Source organism: Rana temporaria, chromosome 1 (assembly GCF_905171775.1).
Source record: "Rana temporaria chromosome 1, aRanTem1.1, whole genome shotgun sequence".
NCBI classification, from domain to species: Eukaryota; Metazoa; Chordata; class Amphibia; order Anura; family Ranidae; genus Rana; species Rana temporaria.
In genome coordinates this window covers 634,267,231-634,289,044 of record NC_053489.1, presented here as the reverse complement: position 1 = coordinate 634,289,044, position 21,814 = coordinate 634,267,231, and the positions used below count along the sequence as shown (strand labels likewise).

Below are 21,814 nucleotides of genomic sequence, written 5' to 3'. Positions count from 1 at the left end.
TTCCTTCTTCTGCCCGGGACCCTCTGCTGAACTGATGGGGCTTGGGCCCCATACAGGAGGTCTGTACCCAGCTTGCTCCACTTGGGCCTGCTTCCTAACAGGGGAGGGGGGGTCGGATGGCCAAAGGAGGTTTTGCCTAGGGTGTCAAAAATCCTTGCACCAGCCCTGTGTGGTTGGGATTTGAACCAATGACCCTAGTGCTGTTAGGCAGTAGTGCCAACCACTTAGCCACTGTGCTGCTCAGCACTGCAGGCATCAGGAAAAAGGGGAGTATATTTTTAATTTCTTTCTCTTACGGTGGTTATACAAGGAGAGGGCTCTAAAGTACTGAATTTGTAATATGTGAGATACACGGCACATCAGATTGACAGAATATCACTAGATATTAATAAATGTGTAAGCTGCAAGCTATCAAACATTGGGTTTTGTTACAAAATGGCAACTTTCCCAAGAACTGTGTGGCAAATACACTTTAATGTCTGTACACTCCATTATGAATGCCCTTGTTGTTTCTCCATGAAAGCAAGTAGACAGTAACAATAGGTAAATCTTAGAAGCACCACTATCTTCTACACATTATACAGTATATGACACAATGCTTGTTTAAAAATGTTGTGCAAAACAATTGATTTTCGTGTGGCTTTATGTTTCCAGGAAAAATCAAAGTCATTTTCAGTCCCATTCAAAATTCCCAAAAAGTGCACCACCCACAAGGAGTGGGCAACAATGTGACATGTTATATTGTCTTTTCCATGTGTTGCATAGTCTATGTTTTACAATAGACTTCAAATAACGAAGAGGCTGAATGCATCCGGTAAAAAATTGAGAATGGCATGGCAAGGTTAACTACTGTTATCCAAGGTTCAAAACCAAACACGACTTCCTCCAAGCCGTTGTCATACTGAGGACGGCAACCAAAGGCAGGTGGGATCCAGAGCTATAAAACAAAAAACATAGGTGATTTAAATAATATTAATTTACAGATTTCTGAAGTGAATTCACAAACCTATGCAAACAGATATAATCAATACTAACACAATTAGAATGTAGACTCTTGTATAAATAAATGGAATCAGTATACCAAAAAGGAATCATTTTCCTGTATTAAAATACCTTTTGGAATAAACCTTTAAAGCAGTGGTTCTCAACCTGGGGGTCGGGACCCCCTCGGGGGTCAAATTCCAATTTGCCAGGGGTCACCGAATCCTGGGCGGTTCCTGAAGCCCGCACCGCTCTCCTAGCCTCAGTTCATGGCATGGGTGGGGGGGGGGGGGGGACTAGAGGTCAGCTGACTGGTGAGGAATGTGAAGTAGAAGGAGGCAGAGGAGACCCTATATCCTGATTTTGGCATAGGTGTCACTGCTGCGAGACACCACATAGCTGGAGACACAGTGAGTAACACCACCTGTGATTAGAGTTGCCATTAAAAGTCCCCATTACAGTTCTGAGATTAGCAGATGACCTTCATCAAGAGCACTTAAGTTGGCTGATCAGAACTCCCACCAGCACTGCCACTCATCCCAACTCCCCGCCAGCACTGCCACTCATCCCAACTCCCCGCCAGCACTGCCACTCATCCCAACTCCCCGCCAGCACTGCCATTCATCCCAACTCCCCACCAGTTCCAAAAAAACACCCCTGTCGCTGTAATTTAGGTGCCTGACGCCCAAAAAGGGTCCAGACACCTGAATGGGGGTGTCAGCAGTGACCATAGATAGATTCATGCAATGCATAAATCTATCTATGGTGATTAGAGCAGTGCAGGAGAGAGGGGGGGGCGCTCCCGCGCCCTTTATGGATGCACCACCACTGCTGTATAGTGACTGTAAGTAGGCATACTGTACTAGGTAGCAAACATGTACTGAAAACAAGTTAAATAAAAATGTATAAAACTATCTTACCGAAATATTACAAAGGAAGAGAAAGGCTGCAATGTTCTTTAGGATTCTTCTTTTTTTGTTAAGTTTCTCCGATCTTGCTGCCTGCATAGCAATAGCTGATGGAGAAAGTCTAATGGAATTATTGTTTTCAGGACATTTCTTGTCCTCTGCTGAGGCTTCTCCTAAAGACAGCTCTGAATTAGACATGTAAGGAAATTCCTTGTTGCAGATAGTGACAGACTCATTGAAAACTTCATATGAAGGTGTCAGGGACAAAGTACTTCTGCCGGACATGGAAAAGATTCTTTCGAGAGTTCGACCATCTATCGGCTCTTCTTCTTTTCGGTGTATGCACTCAATGATGAAAAGGTTCTGTATGTATTTTTCAATAATTACCAAGATGGAATAAGGTAAGTTGTACCATGAGTATTCAGGACGGGTCTCTGCACAAATAATAGCCAAGATAGATCCCCATGAGATTAGCCATGACCCACATGCCGATCCAACCAGAAGATCTGAGTCCAACTTCTTGGCTGGACTTTCAGTGTCATCTAATGACTTATTTTCCATTCTGTATATGATAAGTCCAATAACCCCAGATGTGCACATGAGCGTCAACACTGTGATCGCAAATAAATAAAACATGGTGAGGGCCAGTTCACTTTTGCTTTTGGAACGTCCAATCTGGATGAGATAAACAACCAGGACAGCGATGGTGGTTGTAAGAACTATCAGCCCCAGTATGGTGCCGGCTGTTATACCATGGAACTTGAAGTGAATCTTCTGCTGTTGTTGGTGTTTTACATGGCGCCCAATATTTTTCCACAGAACATAGAGCATTGTAGAGGCTAATATATGATACTCTATAGTGAATGGATATAAGTAGTATATTCCTTGTGAAAATATGGAACACACATTTGATGTGCAGTTGCATTCTGGCGTATGGTGATCTGTAAAGAAAATAAAAAATTAAATGTAAGCTTCAAAAGTGATCTTCTGTTTGGATTTATCAACATTTACCTATCCAGAACAGGCTGTATTGTGGCTGCTAATCAGATTCAAGACTTTCACTCATCATCTGTAATTTTCTATCAAAGTTTAGAATCGTCAAGTTAAAGGGGAGGTTCACCCTAAAAACGACTTTCTAGTATTACATTGGCCCCCCACATTACAATACAATTATGCCTATTATGTTTTTTTGTATGCTGTACATACCTTAGGAACAGCTAATTCACCCGTGCCTTCTGGGTTGCGAGTCCCGCGGGAGTGGGCGTTCCTAACATGCTGGTGATTGATGTGATGACAAAAAACGAGCTCCCCCCGTCGCGTAAGCTGCGTCACGATTGGCGAAAGGAGCCGAACGGCGAGTCGGCGCTATACTGCACCTGCGCACCGCCGTTCGGCTCCTTTCAGCAATCGTGACGCAGCTTACGCGACGGGGGGGAGCTCGTTTTTGGTCATCACGTCAATCACCAGCATGTTAGGAACGCCCACTCCCGCGGGACTCGCAACCTGGAAGTCACGGGTGAATTAGCTGTTCCTAAGGTATGTACAGCATACAAAAAAACATAATAGGCATAATTGTATTGTAATGTGGGGGGCCAATGTAATACTAGAAAGTCGTTTTTAGGGTGAACCTCCCCTTTAACCATGCTGAGATGTGTTGATAAAATAGCATGCAGCAACATTCTTTGTAGTATAAATAGATCAGTAGCAAGGCATCTTTGACCTTTACAAAAAAAAAAAAAAATACCCAGATTGTTTATATTTTTTATTTAAAAAATGCAATGTACATTCTTTGGTCATACCAGTGACGAAAAAAGTAGCCACTGTATCAGCATGTAAGTCAGGCAGTTTGAATTTTAGAAGGTAAAGTGAGCAATGGCAGCCTACATTTTTTTTTCTCAGTACAAGTTTCAATTGATAAGTGACTTTACAAAAAAAATTAGCAGGTGCACTTGGGCATTCCAGGGTGTTTTAGGTGTGCACTTGGAGTCACAGATGCTACAGGGGTCCACAGGAGTCACCTAGGCACGTGGTTTACAAGATGCACAGGAAGGACAGGGGTTCCCAAGGGAGAACTTGGAATCATGGATGCACACAGGAATGGGATGGAGGTATCAAGGTAGTTGAGGGTGCTCTTGGAGACATAAAGTCACGCAGATGCAAACTGGAGACATGGAAGCACACAGATGAGGACACTAGGACACAACATAATGCACTTGAAGATATGAGACATGAGAGGCACGCAATAGGAAGCACAGAGATCCACATAGGCATACTGGTACACTAGAGGCACAGGCAACTGAAGAGCCACAGAGAACAATCGGACTCAGAACCCAGGTAGGAGATTGGAACTAAGAGGCACAGAGGACACTGGAGGGACAAGATACTTCAGAACACTGGGAAGGCAGGGAGGAGCCTGAAACTACAAGGATTTTGGAGCACTCTTGGAAAGCACAGGGGCTCAGCTTAGATGTAACTATGTGTTGCTTGAACTCTGTGCCATGCCTCTCCATTTACACCATTGGCAATCAAGAGAGCTATCACTGTGAGGTGCCAGGCCTCAAGGTGGAAGTGCTGGGGGATGTACAAAAGAAGCCCTGGTGCTGGATCCTAGGTGAGGTGAGTGTTACTACCTCAACCTACTTATCCCCAGCCCAGAAGGAGCGTAACTGAAGGTATAAAGGCAGCAGTTTGCCTTAGTGGTGGGACATAACAGTTCAGGCAAGTGTGGAGCATAATGGAGGCTGCTTGGGCACACAAAAGACATGGGGGTGCACAAGAGCACGCTGGAAGTACAGGGGTGCACAGATATGTACAGGAGAAAACAGGGAGCACATGGTATCATAGAGGTTGCATAGGTTGACAGAAGTTACTAAGGCACACAGAAGCACACTGGAAGCACAGGGGTGTACAGAGATGCACTGGAGGGGCACACCGGGTGCACTAGAGATACAGGGGCAAAAAGGGCACAGTTAGGCTGCATTCACACCTGAGCGTATAGTTTTTGATCGTTTTTTTTCCGGCGTTTTGTCGCACATTTTGTCATGCGTATTCACACATATTCGCGCGTTTGCATACAGCGTTGTCCGACGTTTTTGAACTTCGTCGTTTTTTATTTTAGCCAATAGGAAAAATGATCATCTCTTTCATCATTTGTTGCTATGTTTGTAGATTTTTTTTATCTTCTTCCTGGGTGAATATTCTATTTCACAGAACAGATTAAAGCGACAAAACGCCCATAGAAACGCTCGTTGTCGCGCTAGACGCTTGAATCGAGCGTTTCCATTAGTTTCTATGGGAATACAAACATTCAAAAACGCCCAAATCAGCCCAATGCGCACAACAAAAAAGGGTCCAGAACTTGTTTGAGCTTCAGGCGTTCGGCTTCAGGCGTTTTGGAGTGTAGATGTGAACCATCTCCATTGAGAATAGTGGATTTTTTCCCCTCTAGCATTTTATAGCTTCAGGCTACAAAACCGCTCAGGTGTGAATGGGCCCTTAGAGGCACAGATGCACACAGGTGCATACAGGTGCACTAGTGGCATAGACAGCTCAAGAGGCATGTGAAACATTGGGACTTAGCAAGCATGTTGAAGATTGTAACTCAGAGGTCATAGAGCAGGGATATGCAATTAGCGGACCTCTAGCTGTTGCAGAACTACAAATCCCATGAGGCATAGCAAGACTGACAGCCACAAGCATTACACCCAGAGGCAGAGGCATGATGGGACTTGTAGTTTTGCAACAGCTGGAGATCCGCTAATTGCATATCCCTGTCATAGAGGATACCGGGACTCAAAAGGTATAGAAGGGATAGGAACACATGTGGCAGTAATAATGCCCATAGACAGGTGGTGCCATAGTTCTTTGGGAAGGGGTAGCAGTGTGGGGGATAAAGGTTATCAACAGTATGTGAGTGGTCAGAATAATGAGCACTTTATTTTTGGGAGGTGGTCAGTCTGGAGTTGGTGGTCCCCAGCAGAGATGAGCAGAGTGAATATTTAGGGCATTCAACCTGAACGAACATAACAACTTCCTGCTGTCAATGGCTGTTAAGGAAAAAGTGGGTGTCTTCTTCCACCACATCCTTACCAACCCCTGTCATCAGCCAGCCCATTCATTTATATGGCCTGGAATCTGAGGCCCCATATACAAAGGGGCGGGGATAGGGGGTGACATCATTGCCTAAATGTGACCACATGGCTATATTTGGGAAATGATGTCACCACTATTCTCATCCCTTCCCTTATATTGCCGATGACAGCTTAGGGAACTTGCTGTAATTGGTTGTGTTTTTTCTTTCATTGGACAATTGTGATTGATGTTGATCTACATTATGGGACTTTTTTCAATTTATTTAATAAAAGGACTTGTAAAAAATGGTCTGTGTTTTCTTTAAACTTCACTTTTTTGTATAAAAGGAGCAGGGTTACTACCAGTGACATCATTGACCATATATGGTCATCTCCACATATGATCAATGACAATATCCAACTGATCCTGCCCCTTTGTACCGTATATATTGGCTGTCATCCCCTATTGTTAAAGTGGGCTTCCAGATTCCAATAAGCCAGGGCTTGTGGAAAAGATGCCCTTATCCTCATAACCATGGTACTTTAAATGTAAAGGGGGTTGTTGCAGTTTTTTTTGCATGGGATCCTCCTTAAAATATGTACAAGATCTGGGATACCCCCATGCCTTTAAGATGAAGAATGGATCTACGTTATCCTGAAAGCTCACATCTTTAACAAGTTAGATCAGCCAACAAATAATTACCCGAACTCCAAAAAATAATCAATGGTTAGAGAAGTATGGCCAAAGTTTTTCTGGCCATACTTCTCCTATGGATCACAGGAGTGCAGTTTGTTCTGCACTCCTGTGACCTGTTTTCAGCCAAGATGTCACTAAGCCGGCCCAGGCTGGGGAAAGATCCCGAAATTTGGGATTCACCCACATGCCAGGATCGACAGCTGGCTCAGCCTCTCAGCTGCTCAGATTATGACTAAGCAAATTCCAATTTGTGAAACGCGTTAATCTCTGCCAGGTCTACATTGATGTCATGATGTCTACGATGTTGTCTGATGATTTTTATCTTTAATAAAGTCTTTACTTTTTCTTCAAACCTGTGAGTGCGGTCAAACCCTTTCCTGTTCCAGTGGCTCCTATTCAAATTACAGACTGGTCCTGCTCCGTGAGGTTGAAGCGTGGGATTTCTCTCACCTGGAGCGGCTTGGCTTTGTTTTCTGCGCAGATGAGAGACTGAGCCAGCCGCTAGCGCCCCTCCCCAGCCCAGTGCTTTGTGATCGACAGTCACGTGTCAGAGTGGAAGGGAAGAACTGAGGGATCAGCAGTGTTTGATTACTCAGTTGTCACTGTAAAGGCAGCGGGGGAGAGGTGAAGCATCTGATGGATGCTTTATTCACCTAGGTAATTATAAGGCTTATTTTTTTTTTTAAAAACTGAACTTCTCTATTAAAGCGGTTGTAAACCCTCCGGTACTATCATAACAATTTATATGTTTTTAAACACCATATAGTTATACATCGATTGAGCGCTATGGTTTTATCTACATTATTTGTCTTACTGTGTAACTGGTGATCGTGTAAAGAGTAAATCGTCTTGTAAGTCCGCGCCATCTCTGTTGTGGTCTTCCTCGTTTAATTCAATCTGTATTTCCGCCCACAGTTTCTTTTAGCCTGTGTAATCCCGCGCGTGTGCATTAAGGTCACTATATTCAAGCCTCTTCTTCGTTTCCGGTTACTACGGTAACGAAGAAAAGGCATTCACAGCGTACACCAGGAAGCTTCTGTGTCTCCTGTCATCTGTGACGTGTAGGTCACGTGATAACCAACATGCACAAACCATCGCGGGATGTCGGGGCTGACGTCTACATGAGGAAATGACGCAGCCCCGACATAAAGAAAGAATTTATCCGGCAGAGGCTCAGCTGGCCGGAATGGACGGGAATCCGGCGCATGCGCGGTACACGTCCGCACTACTTATTGCAGCCATAACTTCAGAATGACAGAGGTAAAAAAAAAAAACCTAAGGGCAAACGATTTAAAATTTTGACATGCATATATAAATGTAAAGTGAATATTTTGAGTTTACAACCACTTTAACATGGTACAACACTCTACAACTAAAAAAATCATTGAATGGATTAGCTGAGTTTTCCAGTGTAAGATTACATTTCTAATCATTAAAGTGTGTTGGCATATAGAGGCTTCTGGCAAACTAAAACTTTGCTTTACTTGACAATAAACTCAAGCTCTTTTTGGTGAATTATAAGTAATTTTCAGGATATTTGGCTAATAAAATCCATCCAATGTCTTCTGAGCCTGCCCCAGGGTTTACCTCTAGATGGCCACGTCCTCAGTAAAAGCCTACCAAAGAGCATCAAAGTAGAATACCAAAAATTACTTTTTAACTAGAGGAAGCAGCAACTACATATAACAATAATAATAATAATTAGGCTATAAATAGTTTTAATAAGCACTTTTCTTACCCATGGTAATGTTGGAAAAGCCAAGAGTAATGAGCCTTTCCTTGTGCTCATTCAGTTGGTGCTTTGATTCCGTTAGTATGCCATTAGCCCAGAGAAGAAGGTTAGTAAACACAGCATGGATCAAACCAAACCTAAAAGAAAAAATAACCAGCAAAAGACAACTTAGAAATCCAGACCCAAATAATCATTTTATAATTTTTCCCTGACCATAAAAATAGAATTAGTATTTATCAATGTTCATTAGAACTGTATATATATATATATATATATATATATATATATATATATATATATATATATATATATATACACAGAGCTTTTGTTCTCAGAAAATAGGTGCAGGAACTCAACCACGACCCTGTGGATACACATTACATATATATATATATATATATATATATATTTATATATATATAAAAATATATATATATATATACACACAAATATATATATATATATATATATATATATATATATATATATATATATATATATATATATATATATATATATATATTTAAAGCTGACATGTTAAGCAGCACCTTAAATTATATATGTGTAGAGATTTTTAAATTTGATCCCGAAAACCTACAATTGAATGCCAAAATATTAATTAAACGTTTTATTTATTTTTTATTGTAAGTTTTCATTGGGTCCTTCCACAGCATTGTAACATGGAAAGCATTCTAATAAACTGTCTAATAAAATGTTTTATTAGAGCATTTTGTAGTATTTTTTACATATACACATCCATACTTAACAACACAGAATAATAAAAGGACATTTTTTTTATTTTTTTTACTGTAGTCATTGATGTACCTGCAGATGAGGGATAATTTTACTTTGAAAGTAGTGAAGTTACCATCATACACAAGCAAAACATAGAAACTCTATGCAAATAGAGTTATTGATGAGAAGCCAAGACCGTAGTGCTAATTAATCCATCATGTTTAGGATGTTGTTATCAATAAAAGTTCTGCCTATCTATAACCAGCCTTTAAGCTTGTACACAGTTTCTATTTCAACAGCACTTCAATATTACAAGGTGTCATGGTCAGGGGTCAGGCTTGGAGACCAGAAGCTATAGCAGTAGAGAGGATCCCACCAACCAGCAGGACAGATATACAAACAGGTAACCCTGGTGGATGACGTGGGCTCACCCGTAGTGGGGGGGTCTAAGCACTAACCGGTATTCCCCAGAGCTCCTGATGGTGGAGATGGGTTTTTCTGTGTGTTAGTACCAAGTCACGGTCCTCATAATCGTCCACCAGGAGGCAAGTAAGCTGTGATTCCAGTAGCAGATGTAGCAGGTAGGGATCAAGCAGAAGTAAAGTTGGTAAACAAGCCAAAGGTTGGTAACAAGTGATTGCAGGTTGGGATCAAGCAGAAGCATAGCCGAGGAACAAGCCAAAGGTTGATAATGTGGTAGTGGAGATAAGGACAACTGCAGGTACACAAAGGAGCAAGATATCAGCTGGAGAGAGCACAATAATCTGGCAAACAGGAAATGCAATGGCATGGCTTAAATAGGAAGTTCATGGGAGGAGCAAGGAGTTCAAGGTTCACCAGAAACAAGGGACAACACAAGATTGTTCAAAGGAAGGATGCTATCCAGCAACTCAGGTGGCTCCGCACCATGCAGCGGAGGTTGTGGGTTCAGATCCTGGTACTGACACAAGGACGACAGTGGTGTTTATTGGAGTTATGTGACATTGTCTTTGCAAAACAGTTTAAGATAGTCTAACAACAGAACAAAAAATCAAACACAATTTATAATAGAAACCCAAAATCTAAGCTCATGAGTACCTAAGGGACAAATTGTGACCAAGTCCAGACATGTTGCTGTGCAACATAGGGGCCCGATGAATCTATAGAGGGTAGCCCCATAGAAGGCTTGGTTATCAAGAAATAAGAGAACCACTTATAAGTCAAAATTAATTAACTGCTCTGTGATTGGTTTGTGGACGACTTATCAAACCCATCGTAAAGTCTGAGGCCGCGTACACACGGTCGTTCCAAACCGATGAGAATTGTCCGACGGGCCATTTCCATCGGTTCACCGCTGAAGTGGCCTGATGGTCTGAAGTGCGTACACACCATCGTTCCAAAAACCAATCGGGTCAGAACGCGGTGACTGCTGTGATGATACGATTCATTCTATTTGGGTATTATACTGATTGATAGCTGAGTTACAGATTATAAACTACTGAGGTTTCAATATAAGGTTTTCTTTTTCCTGTTATACTCAAAGCTCTTTTGTTATTTTCTGCCTATTGGTTCCCTCTGGTGGTTGATGAAGGAAATTACAGCTTCCAAATCTGTTAAACCAGCTTTGCATGTGTAAAGCCTCGTACACACGGTCGTACTTTTTGCCAACAAACTTCAAAATGAGCAAGTTTTCCCAAAAATCCGACCGTGTGTACGCTCCATCGGACAAAATGTTTTGGTTTTCATCGGACAAAAGTTTGCTCTGCAAACGGACAAACTTTCCAGCAACAAAGGTCTGATGGTGCAAAGTCCTATCGTGTGTACAGAAATCCATTGGACTTTTTTCCGAAGTACAAACACGCATGCCCAGAACCAATGGTAAAATCAACCAACAATAGCAGAAGTTGACCAAGGGGTGGCGGTAAAGAGCAGAAAAACCATGTGATGTTGGGAACGTTTTGGGAAAGTTTGCAGAAAAGTCCTGCCGTGTGTATGCTATGGGTGTGCCCGGCAAACTCCCTTCAAACAAAAATCCACGGAGAAGTTTGTTTGAAGTCCGATCCTGTGTACGAGGCTTTATAGGTAATTAGTTGGTGTTACGGGGGGGGGGGGGGGGGTCTTTTGATATATAGCTATTGATAAATATGTCACAATTTATATTTTGATAGTTTGTAGATCTCTAGATGGCCAATTTGATTTTCCTATGACACACTGATATCCTTAACCTCTTCAGCGGTTAATATTTTACCCCCTTCCTGACCAAAGCACTTTTTAAAATTTGGCACTGCGTACGTTAACTGACAATTGCGCAGAAATTCAACACTGTACCCAAACAAAATTTGCATCCTTTTTTCTTTTGGTGGTATTTGATCACCTCTGCCGTTTTTATTTTTTGCGCTATAAACAAAAAAAGAGCGACAATTTTGAAAAAAATATTATATTTTTTACCTTTTGCTGCAATAAATATCCCCAAAATTTCTTTTAAAAAACACATTTCTTCATCAGATTAGGCCAAAATATATTCTTCTACATTTATTTGATTAAAGAAAAAGAAAGATCGCAATAAGTGTATATTGATTGGTTTGCGCAAAAGTTATAGCATCTACAAACTATGGGAAAGATTTATGGCATTTTAATTATTATTATTTTTTTTTACTAGTACTGGCGGTGATCTGTGATTTTTGCAGCGGACAGTAATCTGCGAGATTGCGGCGGACAGATCCGACACTTTTGACACATTTTTAGGACCATTGCAATTTATACAGTGATCAGTGTTATAAAAATGCACTGATTACTGTATAAATGTCACTGGCAGAGAAGGGGTTAACAAGAAAAGGGGCGATCAAGGGGTTAAATGTGTTCCCTAGTGTGTGTTCTAACTGTATGGGAATAGGACTGACTGGGAGAGGAGACATATCTCCTCTCCCCTGACAGAACAGGAATTTGTGTGTAGCCAAAGGCAATCACGCCCACCGATCACACACATCGGGTCCACCACCATGCAGCGCGTGCCGCCGGAGGCAGCTCTTAAGGGAACAATGTACCCATACGGGGTTTTGCCCAGCAGAGCCATTCTGCAGATATATATTGGCGTGAGCCGGTCGGCAAGTGGTTAATATTTGACGGTCTGGAGGCCCTGGTGTGTTCGCATATTGACCTGAAATTAAATTTTGGGGTAAGAGCAGTTCCAGTTGATCCTAAAAAAATGTTATTCTTGTTTTAAGATGATTAAATTAGGATTTTTTTCCATTATTGTATTCTGTCTTATGCATTTCTTTATGTATTGTAGTGAATATGCTGTACACAGACAATTACGAATCTCCTGAAGAAGATATATACAGCTGTGCTCATAAGTTTACATACCCTTGCAGAATTTATGATTTCTTGGCCATTTTTCTGAGAATAGGAATGATAACACAAAAACATTTCTTTCACTCATGGTTAGCGTTTGGCTGAAGACATTTATTATCAATCAACTGTGTTTACTCTTTTTAAATCAGAATCACAACAGAAACTCGCCATCTTGCCTCATCCAACTTTGGCATGCGAATTGTGCTCTGATGATCTTGAGGGGGAACGCTATGCCAAATTTTAAATAAAAAAACGGCATGGGTTCCCCCACTAAAGCCCCATACACACGGTCACACTTTTTGCCAACCAACTTCAAAATCTGCAACTTTTCTAATTTGTCTGACTGTGTGTACACTCCATCGGACCAACTTTTTCGGGTTTCATCCAACAAAAAGTTGGGTCTGCAAACAGACCAACTTTTCGGCAACAAAAGTCTGATGGTGCTTTGTGTGACCGTGTGTACAGCAATCCAACCAATTTTTGGACAAAGTGCAAATACGAATGCTCAGAACCAATGTTAAAAGCAACAAACAATAGCAGAAGTTAACCAAAGGGTGGCGGTAAAGAGCAGAAAAGAGCAAAAAAAAACACGTGAGGTTAGGAAACTTTTAGAAAAGTTTGCAGAAAAGTCTGACTGTGTGTATGCTATGGGTGTGGCCGGACAAATCAATTAGGAAAAAAATCCAAGGGAAATTTTGTTGGATGTCTGACTGTGTGTATGAGCCTTAAGAGCATACCAGGCCCTTCGGTCTGGTATGGATTTTAAGGGGAACCCCCTACGCCAAAAAAAACGTACCGTACCAGACCCTTATCCGAGCACGCAGCCCGGCCGGTCAGGAAACCCCATAGCACCCTGTCCCCATGTTGATGAGGACAAGAGCCTCTTCTGGACAACCCTGGCCGTTGGTTGTCGGGGTCTGCGGGCGGGGGGCTTATCGGAATCTGGAAGCCCCCTTCAATAAGGGGGCCCCCAGATCCCGACCCTATGTGAATGAGCATGGGGTACATTGTACCCCTACCCATTCACCTGAAAAAAAAGTGTAAACAAAAATACACACTACGCAGGTTTTTAAAGTAATTTATTAGGCAGCTCCAGGGGTCTGACTTCTTCTGCCCTCTCCTTCTCTACTCCGCTGTCTCTGGTTCTTCTCCCTCTGTCTGGTGTCTTCTGCCGGGCCTCCTCCACTATGGTCTGCTCTTTTGCCCGCTCTTTTGATAGCCCTTGCCAGGTCTTCTCTGTTGTCTTCTTCCCTCTTCTTCCGATGTTGGCACAACGTTCTCTCCCACTGTAATGCATATTACAGGGTGATGTCATCCTGTGACCCCACCCCCTTATGTATGATGTCACTATCCCATCATGCCCCGGGCAGTGATGTCATAAGGGGTGGGGTCACTGGAGGACATCACCCGGTGACCCCGCCCCATGCCTATATAAGTCGCTGCGCATCACGCACACGGCATTACAGCCGGAGAGAGCGTTGTGTCAACATCAGAAGAACAGAAGAAGGAAGAAGACAATGGAGGAGACCGGGCAAGAGCTAGCAAAAGAGCAGGCAAAAGAGCAGAAGATAGCAGAGGAGGCCCGACAGAAGACACCGGACAGAGGGAGAAGAACCAAAGACAGAGCGGAGAAGAGCCGGAGAGGGAAGAAGAAGTCAAAAGAGACTCACGGAGCTGCCTAATAAATTACTTTAAAAACCTGCGTAGTGTGTTTTTTTTATTGACACTTTTTTTCGGATGAATGGGTAGGGGTATAATGTACCCCATACTCATTCACATAGGGTAGGGGGCCAGGATCTGGGGCCCCTTTACTAAAGGTGGCTTTCAGATTCCGATAAGCCTCCCCACTCGCAGACCCCAAAACCAGCGGCCAGGGTTGTCGGGAAGACGCCCATGTCCTCATTAACATGGGGACAGGGTGCTTTGGGGTGGAGGGCCACAGGGCGCCCCCCTACCCCCCCTACGCATAGGGGGTTCCCCTTAAAATCCATACCAGACCGAAGAGCCTGGTATGCTCTTAAAGGGGGAACACATGCCGTTTTTTTACTTAAAATTTGGCGTGGAGTTCCTCCTCAAGATTCATACCAGACACAGTGCCTGGTATTGCCGGGGATCGAAGTCGGATCCCTGTTTATTGAAGTCGGACGCATGTCAAACTTCAAGTCGCGGTGCAAAGTCGGATCCAAAGTAGTACCACTGTCGTGTCTTACCAGAGTGAACCCAGCCTAACAGTTTTCAGGTCCTATAGGACGGATACCAGGAAGTCACGGAAGAGTTTTCTATAGAAGAAACTGGCAGCTGAGGTAAAGCCCGCCCCGTAATACTGGGGCAGGTTTTTTTCCTGTAGCATAGGTACATTAATGGTATATTGGTGGATAGGGAAGTTGGAATTCAGAAAAAAAAAGTTAATTTAGCCTTTGACATTGAAAGCATACTAGCGAACGTCTGTTGCCTTAATAAACAATTCCTTCTCAAAAAAGGTGCTGAAGAAGATTTTGGAGTTCAAGAAATGCAAATTGATTGCTTTTATTTGGATCCTGAATTTGACACAACTTCAAAATCCCCCTACACACCAAACTCCCATGTAACCTCTTTCAAACAATTGTTACACCAGGCCCAACTAGTAGATATATGGCCTGTACAGCATCCGAAAAGAAAAGATTACTCCTATTTTTTTCAATTGTTATACTGTTAGACCATCAGCTACTAGAATCCGGACCCTCACTTCTACATCTATCATGCCTTTGGATCATGCCTCAAAAACACTAGCACGGTCCACCTTTTCGAAAAAAACCTATAGGAGGCTAAATGATTCACTGTTTTAAAATCTCATGGTAATGAACAAATTGAAATTCGAAATTACTTCCTTCTTTGACCCCTACATTTTCCTGACACTGGCCCGGATTCAGAGAGAATTTACGCCGGCGTATCCATAGATACGCCGCGTAAATTCAAATCTGCGCTGGCGTATCTTCTTTCTGTATTCAGAAAGCAAGATACGTCGACATTAGCCTAAGATACGACTGGCATAAGTCTCTTACGCCGTCGTATCTTAGGGTGCATTCTCACGCTGGCCGCTAGGTGGCGCTCCCGTCATTTTCAGCGTAGAGTATGCAAATTACCTAGTTATGCCGATTCACAAACGTACGTGCGCCCGGCGGTGTTTTTTTTACGTCGTTTGCGTAAGGCTTTTTCGGCGTAACGGTGCTCCTGCTATTAGGTGGCGCAGCCAATGTTAAGTATGGACGTCGTTCCCGCTTCGAAATTTTTTTTTTTTGCGTCGTTTGCGTAAGTCGTTCGCGAATAGGGCTGGACGTAATTTACGTTCACGTCGAAACCAATGACGTCCTTGCGACGTCATTTGAAGCAATGCACACTGGACACACATATGTACACGGACGGCGCATGCGCCGTTCGTAAATCACGTCAGGTCATCACATATTAGCATAAAACACGCCCCCCTTCCACATTTGAATTACGCAGGCTTATACCGGCCCCATTTACGCTACGCTGCCGCAACTTACGGAGCAAGTGCTTTGTGAATACTGCACTTGCTCCTGTAAGTTGCGTCAGCGTAGCGTAAATACAATACGCTGCGCTGCCGTAACATAAAGCGCAGCTACCTGAATCTACCCCACTGTCTAGGAGTTTATATTAGAGGCATATTATTATCCATTAGATTTAAAAAAAGAAGGAATGCAAAGCATGAATCCACACATTACTCCATGATATACATGTACATATACAGACTCCCAAACACTCAAAGCTTTCGTTTATAAACAGGATGAATATAAACACTTTCAGAGAAAGACACAATCCTTTCCTTCAACATGGTGGCCAGAAATTGCTACCAACGGAGCAATAACTAGGAAAAATCTTGGTGAGAGCACTGCATGCCAAAAGTTAGCTACTTATATTGCTAAAATTAAAGACAGAACAGGTATGATGGTGCATTCCACCAATTAAATTGCCAGGGCTTTTCAAGACTAATACAGCCCTCTATATCAAGAAAGATCACAAAATGCAAATGCAGCGCATCCCCCGTATTAGCCGCTGGTGAATAGGGATCACCCAAGCTGCACAGCCAGGCAGACTGAATTTTCACATGCTCAATCGACACAGGAAACAGTTCAGCAACTTTGTTTTTGTATTTTATTAGGGGGGTCAATAAACTTAGATAGGGATGGGATGATTAACCACTTGACCACTGGGCACGAAAACCCCCTTAATCACCAGACCAATTTTCAGCTTTCGGTGCTCTCACAATTTGAATGACAATTACTCAGTCATACAACATTGTACCCATCTGAAATTTTTGTCCTTTTTTTCCCACAAATAGAGCTTTCTTTTGGTGGTATTTGATCACCTCTGCGGTTTTTATTTTTTGCGCTATAAAAGAAAAAAGACTGAAAATTCTGTAAAAAAAAAAAAAAAAATCTAGTTTCTGTCATATTAGCAGGTTATTTCTCACACACAGCATATGCATACTACAAATTACACCCCAAAACACATTCTGCTATTCCTCCCGAGTATAGCGATACCACATGTTTGCGACTTTTACACAGCGTGGCCACATACAGAGGCCCAACATGCAGGGAGCACCATCAGGCGTTCTGGAGCACCCAGGCCAATTCTGACATTTCTCTCCTACATGTAAAAATCATCATTTATTTGCTAAAAAAATTACATAGAAACCCAAAACATTATATATGCTTTTTTTTCAAAGACCCTAGAGAATACAATGGCGGTTGTTGCAACTTTTTATCTTGCACGGTATTTTCGCAGCAATTTTTTGAACGCGTGTTTTTAAAAAAAAAACAGTTTTGTGCTTAAAAAAAAAAAAAAACAGTAAAGTTAGCCCAATGTTTTTGCATAATATGAAAGATGAAGTTACGCCGAGTAAATAGATACCCAACATGTCACCCTTCAAAATTGCACACGCTCGTGAAATTGCGCCAAACGTTGCTACTTAAAAATCCCCATAGGCGACGTATTGCAAGGTATTGGAGTATTGAGGGTATTGCGGAGTATTGGGGGGGTATTGCAGAGTATGGGGGGGTATTGCAGAGTATGGGGGGGGGTATTGCAGAGTATGGGGGGGGGTATTGCAGAGTATGGGGGGGGTATTGCAGAGTATGGGGGGGGGTATTGCAGAGTATGGGGGGGGGGTATTGCAGAGTATGGGGGGGGGTATTGCAGAGTATGGGTGGGTATTGCAGAGTATGGGTGGGTGGGTATTGCAGAGTATGGGTGGGTGGGTATTGCAGAGTATGGGGGGGTGGGTATTGCAGAGTAAAATAAAAAAAATGATGAGTGCAATACTCTGCAATACCCCACCCCATACTCTGCAATACCCCACCCCATACTCTGCAATACCCACCCCCCCATACTCTGCAATACCCCACCCCCCCAGGGTGGGTATTGCAGAGTATGGGGTGGGGTATTGCAGAGTATGGGGTGGGGTATTGCAGAGTATGGGGTGGGGTATTGCAGAGTATTGCACTCATCATTCTTTTTTTTTTACAGCAGAGTATTGCGCAGGGATGGCTGGATCTGTGACTGCAATTGTCACAGATCCAGCCCACAGTGCGGCGGCTGCTGCTGCCGCCCGATCCCCCCCCCCTCCCTCTCCTCTCACACTGTACCGAACGGTACAGAGAGGAGAGGGAGGAACCGGCGTCATTACATGACGCCGGTTTGTTTACAAGTGATCGCGCCGTCATTGGACGGCGCGATCACGTGGTAAGGAGCCGCTTCCATTGGCTCCTTACCGCGAGTGCTGTTGCTGCGGGTCCCGTAGACCCGGCGAGCACCGGCGATCGCGTGTGCGCGCCCGCTCGGGCGCGCACAACGCAGTCTCTGGGAGGACGTACATTGACGCCCTCCTAGAGTACAGGAACCGCTCTGTAGCCGTATTTTGGCTATAGGGCGGTTACCAACTGGTTAAGGGATGCCCACTTGACTGGAAAAAACACTTCCTGCATATACTCCTCATCCTCCAACACATCATTTACTTGCAGAAACAACACAGACCCAGTTGGAACACTGTTTGAGGGATCTGGCAAGGCCAGATCAAGCAAAAGCCCTTTGCAGGCAGGGACCACGGACCCTTTTGGTGTGTAGAGGAAAGGTCCAGTGTCCAGCTACATTGCTGTGGCTACTAATCCCAGCACCACCTCTTCAGACACTGTCAACCCACCTGACTGCAGCTACATCTTTCACTAGCCCTCCTGGCTACTTCTTACAGTCCTCACAGACTGTCACACTCACCAGTCCACCCGGTTGACTTTTCCCTGAAGACGTCCTGGATGTGCTCGCTGGCTCCTGCTGCCCTCACTCCTGCTCCCATGTCTCTGGACAGGACTCCTCTGTGTGTCTTGAGAGGATCCCTCCAGCACTCAAGCCCCAGGCCCGAGGTCACCCAGACAGCCTCCTCAGCACTCCATCTCCAGCTTCCCCTTGAACTCTCCTGTCCCCACTGGCCTGAACCTGAGTATTTAGGAGGGGCCTACCCCCCCAGTGGCATACCAACGGGGGCGGGGGGTGGTCTCCCCCGGGTGCCACACATATTGGGGGTGTCAGTGGCCTTGCTATGGTTGTACACTCCGCACCTGGGTCGGGTGACACCATCCCGAGTATGGCGAGAGCCCTGGCTGCAGTTTTTTTTCATCCGGAGAACACCCCCGGTGCCACGCTAGCCTGGTCTGTTTTCCTCCTCCTCACACCACTGCAGTCGAGCCTGTCACTATTCTCTGCCCGGGTGGCGCAGCTGCCCCTGCACACTGTGGCCTTCGGATCCTCCTAGCTGCCGCCCTGGGGGGGGGGGGGGTTGTGATGGCAGTGTTCCCCAACCTCTGCTGCCTAAGGTGAGCTCTTGTGTTAAGGGGGTGTGGGTTGGCATTGTGACCACCGCCCAGTCACCAGAGCCGCTCTGAGCTAATCTAGTCTGGAAGGAGGGAGGTTGGCTATATAGTTATGCAGATTCTAATATTTATACTTTTATACTGTCAGGATAAGTCGGCTTCTAAAGGGATGTAAAGTCAGCAGTCCCACACCCATAATATAGATTACACATTTAAGCTCTGGCATGCCCAAAAGAGATAACCTTTGTTAGGATTCTGTAGGTTAATAGAAAGCAAAGAAGCAGGTAACATAATTAAAAATAAATCCAGTTTATTATATTCAAATAAATGACATTGATGCTTGAATAGTATAAAGAGATGCTATGCAGGAATAGGTATTGCAGTGAAAAATGTATGTAAAAAATGGCTCTAATTATGACATTCAAGAGTGGCCACATCTAGCCAGCGAAGGTGACGCTTGCAGAGCAGCCTTTGTGTGTCAAGCCAGGGAACGAGCAGGCCATTGGGGTGAAGCTTGAGAAGTATCTTGAGTGCCAAGCTAGGGACCCATCAGAGAGGCGGGGGTGACGCTTGAGGAAGATACTACAGTGAATATTGGAGGAGCTCAAGGGATTCAATGGCAGTGAATCATCTAGTCTAGTGAGAGAGAGACTGGGAACACAGTGGGCTGAAGAAATACAAGAAGTAATAGTAGTGGAAGTGAAGGAACTGTTACACTTTGTGTCAGAAACTGTTAAAGACTGTTGCCATAGGAGACAGCATTTCTACACATGCAGATGTGGGGCGTCTCACTGGATGCCATTCCCTGTATGGCTGTCCTCCTGTTGAAGTCTCTGAGTCTGCCAATTAATCTTGCAACTACTTAAGGATGTCCTGGCCCTAACCCTCTCTCTACCAAAGTTCTTTTAAGAGAAATAAAATCTCTTTTACATTCAAGAAGTGTCTGACGCCCAATGAATCTACCGTATTTATCGGCGTATACCGCGCACTTTTTTGCCCTGAAAATCAGGGCAAAATCGTGGGTGCGCGATATACGCCGATACCCGCGCCGAGTTTGAACACTGCGCCGGCATATACCGAGCGCAGTACACTCGTGTATAGTCGGGCAGGCTCGGCTCCTCTCGCACTCACATCCTGGACGTACAGGACGTCCAGGACGTGAGTGCGAGAGTAGCCGAGCCTGCCCGACTATATCCGAGTGTACTGTGCTCGGTATATGCCGGCGCAGTGTTCAAACTCCGCGCGGGAAAGCGGGGATCGAGCGGGGAGGACACCGCAGAAGGACTCCGGACCCGACGAAGAGGACACCCGAAGCCGCTGAGCCGGCGGATGACAGGGCGGTCCCCGCACACTGTACAGGGACCGCCCTGTCTTTTCTCCGCTCCCCCCTATGGGGGGATCGGATGAACACAGACCGTATGCCCGTGTTCACCAGATCCAATCCGCCAGATGGAAGGAAAAGTAGGTTTTTCCTCTGTCACACTTTGGCGGATCGGAGCGGGTCGGATGTCAGCGGGCAAGTCACCCCTGACATCCGCGGCTCCATAGAGGAGCACGGAGCGCCCGTACAGGTCCGCAAAAAAAACTGACAGACAGACCTGTACAGGCGCTCAGTGTGAAAGAGCCCTTAGAGCAATTACTTCTCCCCCTCATAAACCAAAGATTATGAAAACACTGATTCAAAACCATTAGGCCTTGCACACTTGGACTAAAAAAACAGGTTTGTAGCAGTGAAATGTTTTTTTTTACAGATCTGAACACTGTCAATGGGACATTGCACACTGCTGCACAAAGATCCATAATGAAGTGATGCATTCAGAGCCATACAAAAAATGTTCAAAGTTTACATTTGATTGCAGTAATTTATGCATATATGCATGTGTGCATATAAGCATATACACATTGAAACCATGGCAGGTAAAGAGGGTGAAAAATTATTTAACCCATATATATGTGTACGCGGGTTTATGTGCAGTACACATGTATACATGAGGTCTTTACAGGACATAACTTGCAATTTTAACTGGAGATCGGCCTGCCAGCAAGATCCTGCGTATTAACATCAGTAAATTATTACATTCATGTGCAAAATATATATATAGTTTACCATTACCATTTCAACCAAGTGATCATTACCTTTCAAGAGTTTTAAAGGACTGGATGACATCTTTTGCATGGAACCATAAAAAGTATACCTAGGAGAAAGCAGAGCAGTCTTTTATAATTAAAATGAATGTATAATATTGTGATATATATATAATTACCACTTTAAAAGCAATTAAAAGATAAAAGAAATGAAGATTTCAGTAAACAATGTTAACCTAAACAGTAACTCCACTTGAGAAAAAAACAATTCCATCTGGGTGATCAATGTTCAATGTAGGGATTTGGCCATACATTGTAGCAGATTCCAACCTTGTATTGCTCTTACGAAATAGCTTTTCATTTCATCATGTCCCTTGCAAACTGATTCTGAATAGTAGAGTCTGGCTCATTAT

At 43.9% G+C, this 21,814-nt stretch overlaps 1 protein-coding gene across 1 annotated transcript in view; it reads right to left on the bottom strand.

Annotated features, from left to right (window-relative positions):
* Positions 1 to 455: 455 nt before the first annotated feature.
* The window catches only part of OTOP1 (otopetrin 1), a 69,443-nt gene continuing 48,084 nt past the window's right edge, over positions 456 to 21,814 (bottom strand). The window contains exons 4-7 of the mRNA XM_040335422.1: positions 21,453 to 21,511; positions 8,395 to 8,525; positions 1,902 to 2,830; positions 456 to 937 (exon numbers count right to left, since the gene is read on the bottom strand). Coding sequence (XP_040191356.1) covers positions 767 to 937; positions 1,902 to 2,830; positions 8,395 to 8,525; positions 21,453 to 21,511 — 1,290 coding nt within the window. The 3' untranslated portion in view covers positions 456 to 766. The remainder of the gene's footprint in view (positions 938 to 1,901; positions 2,831 to 8,394; positions 8,526 to 21,452; positions 21,512 to 21,814) is intronic.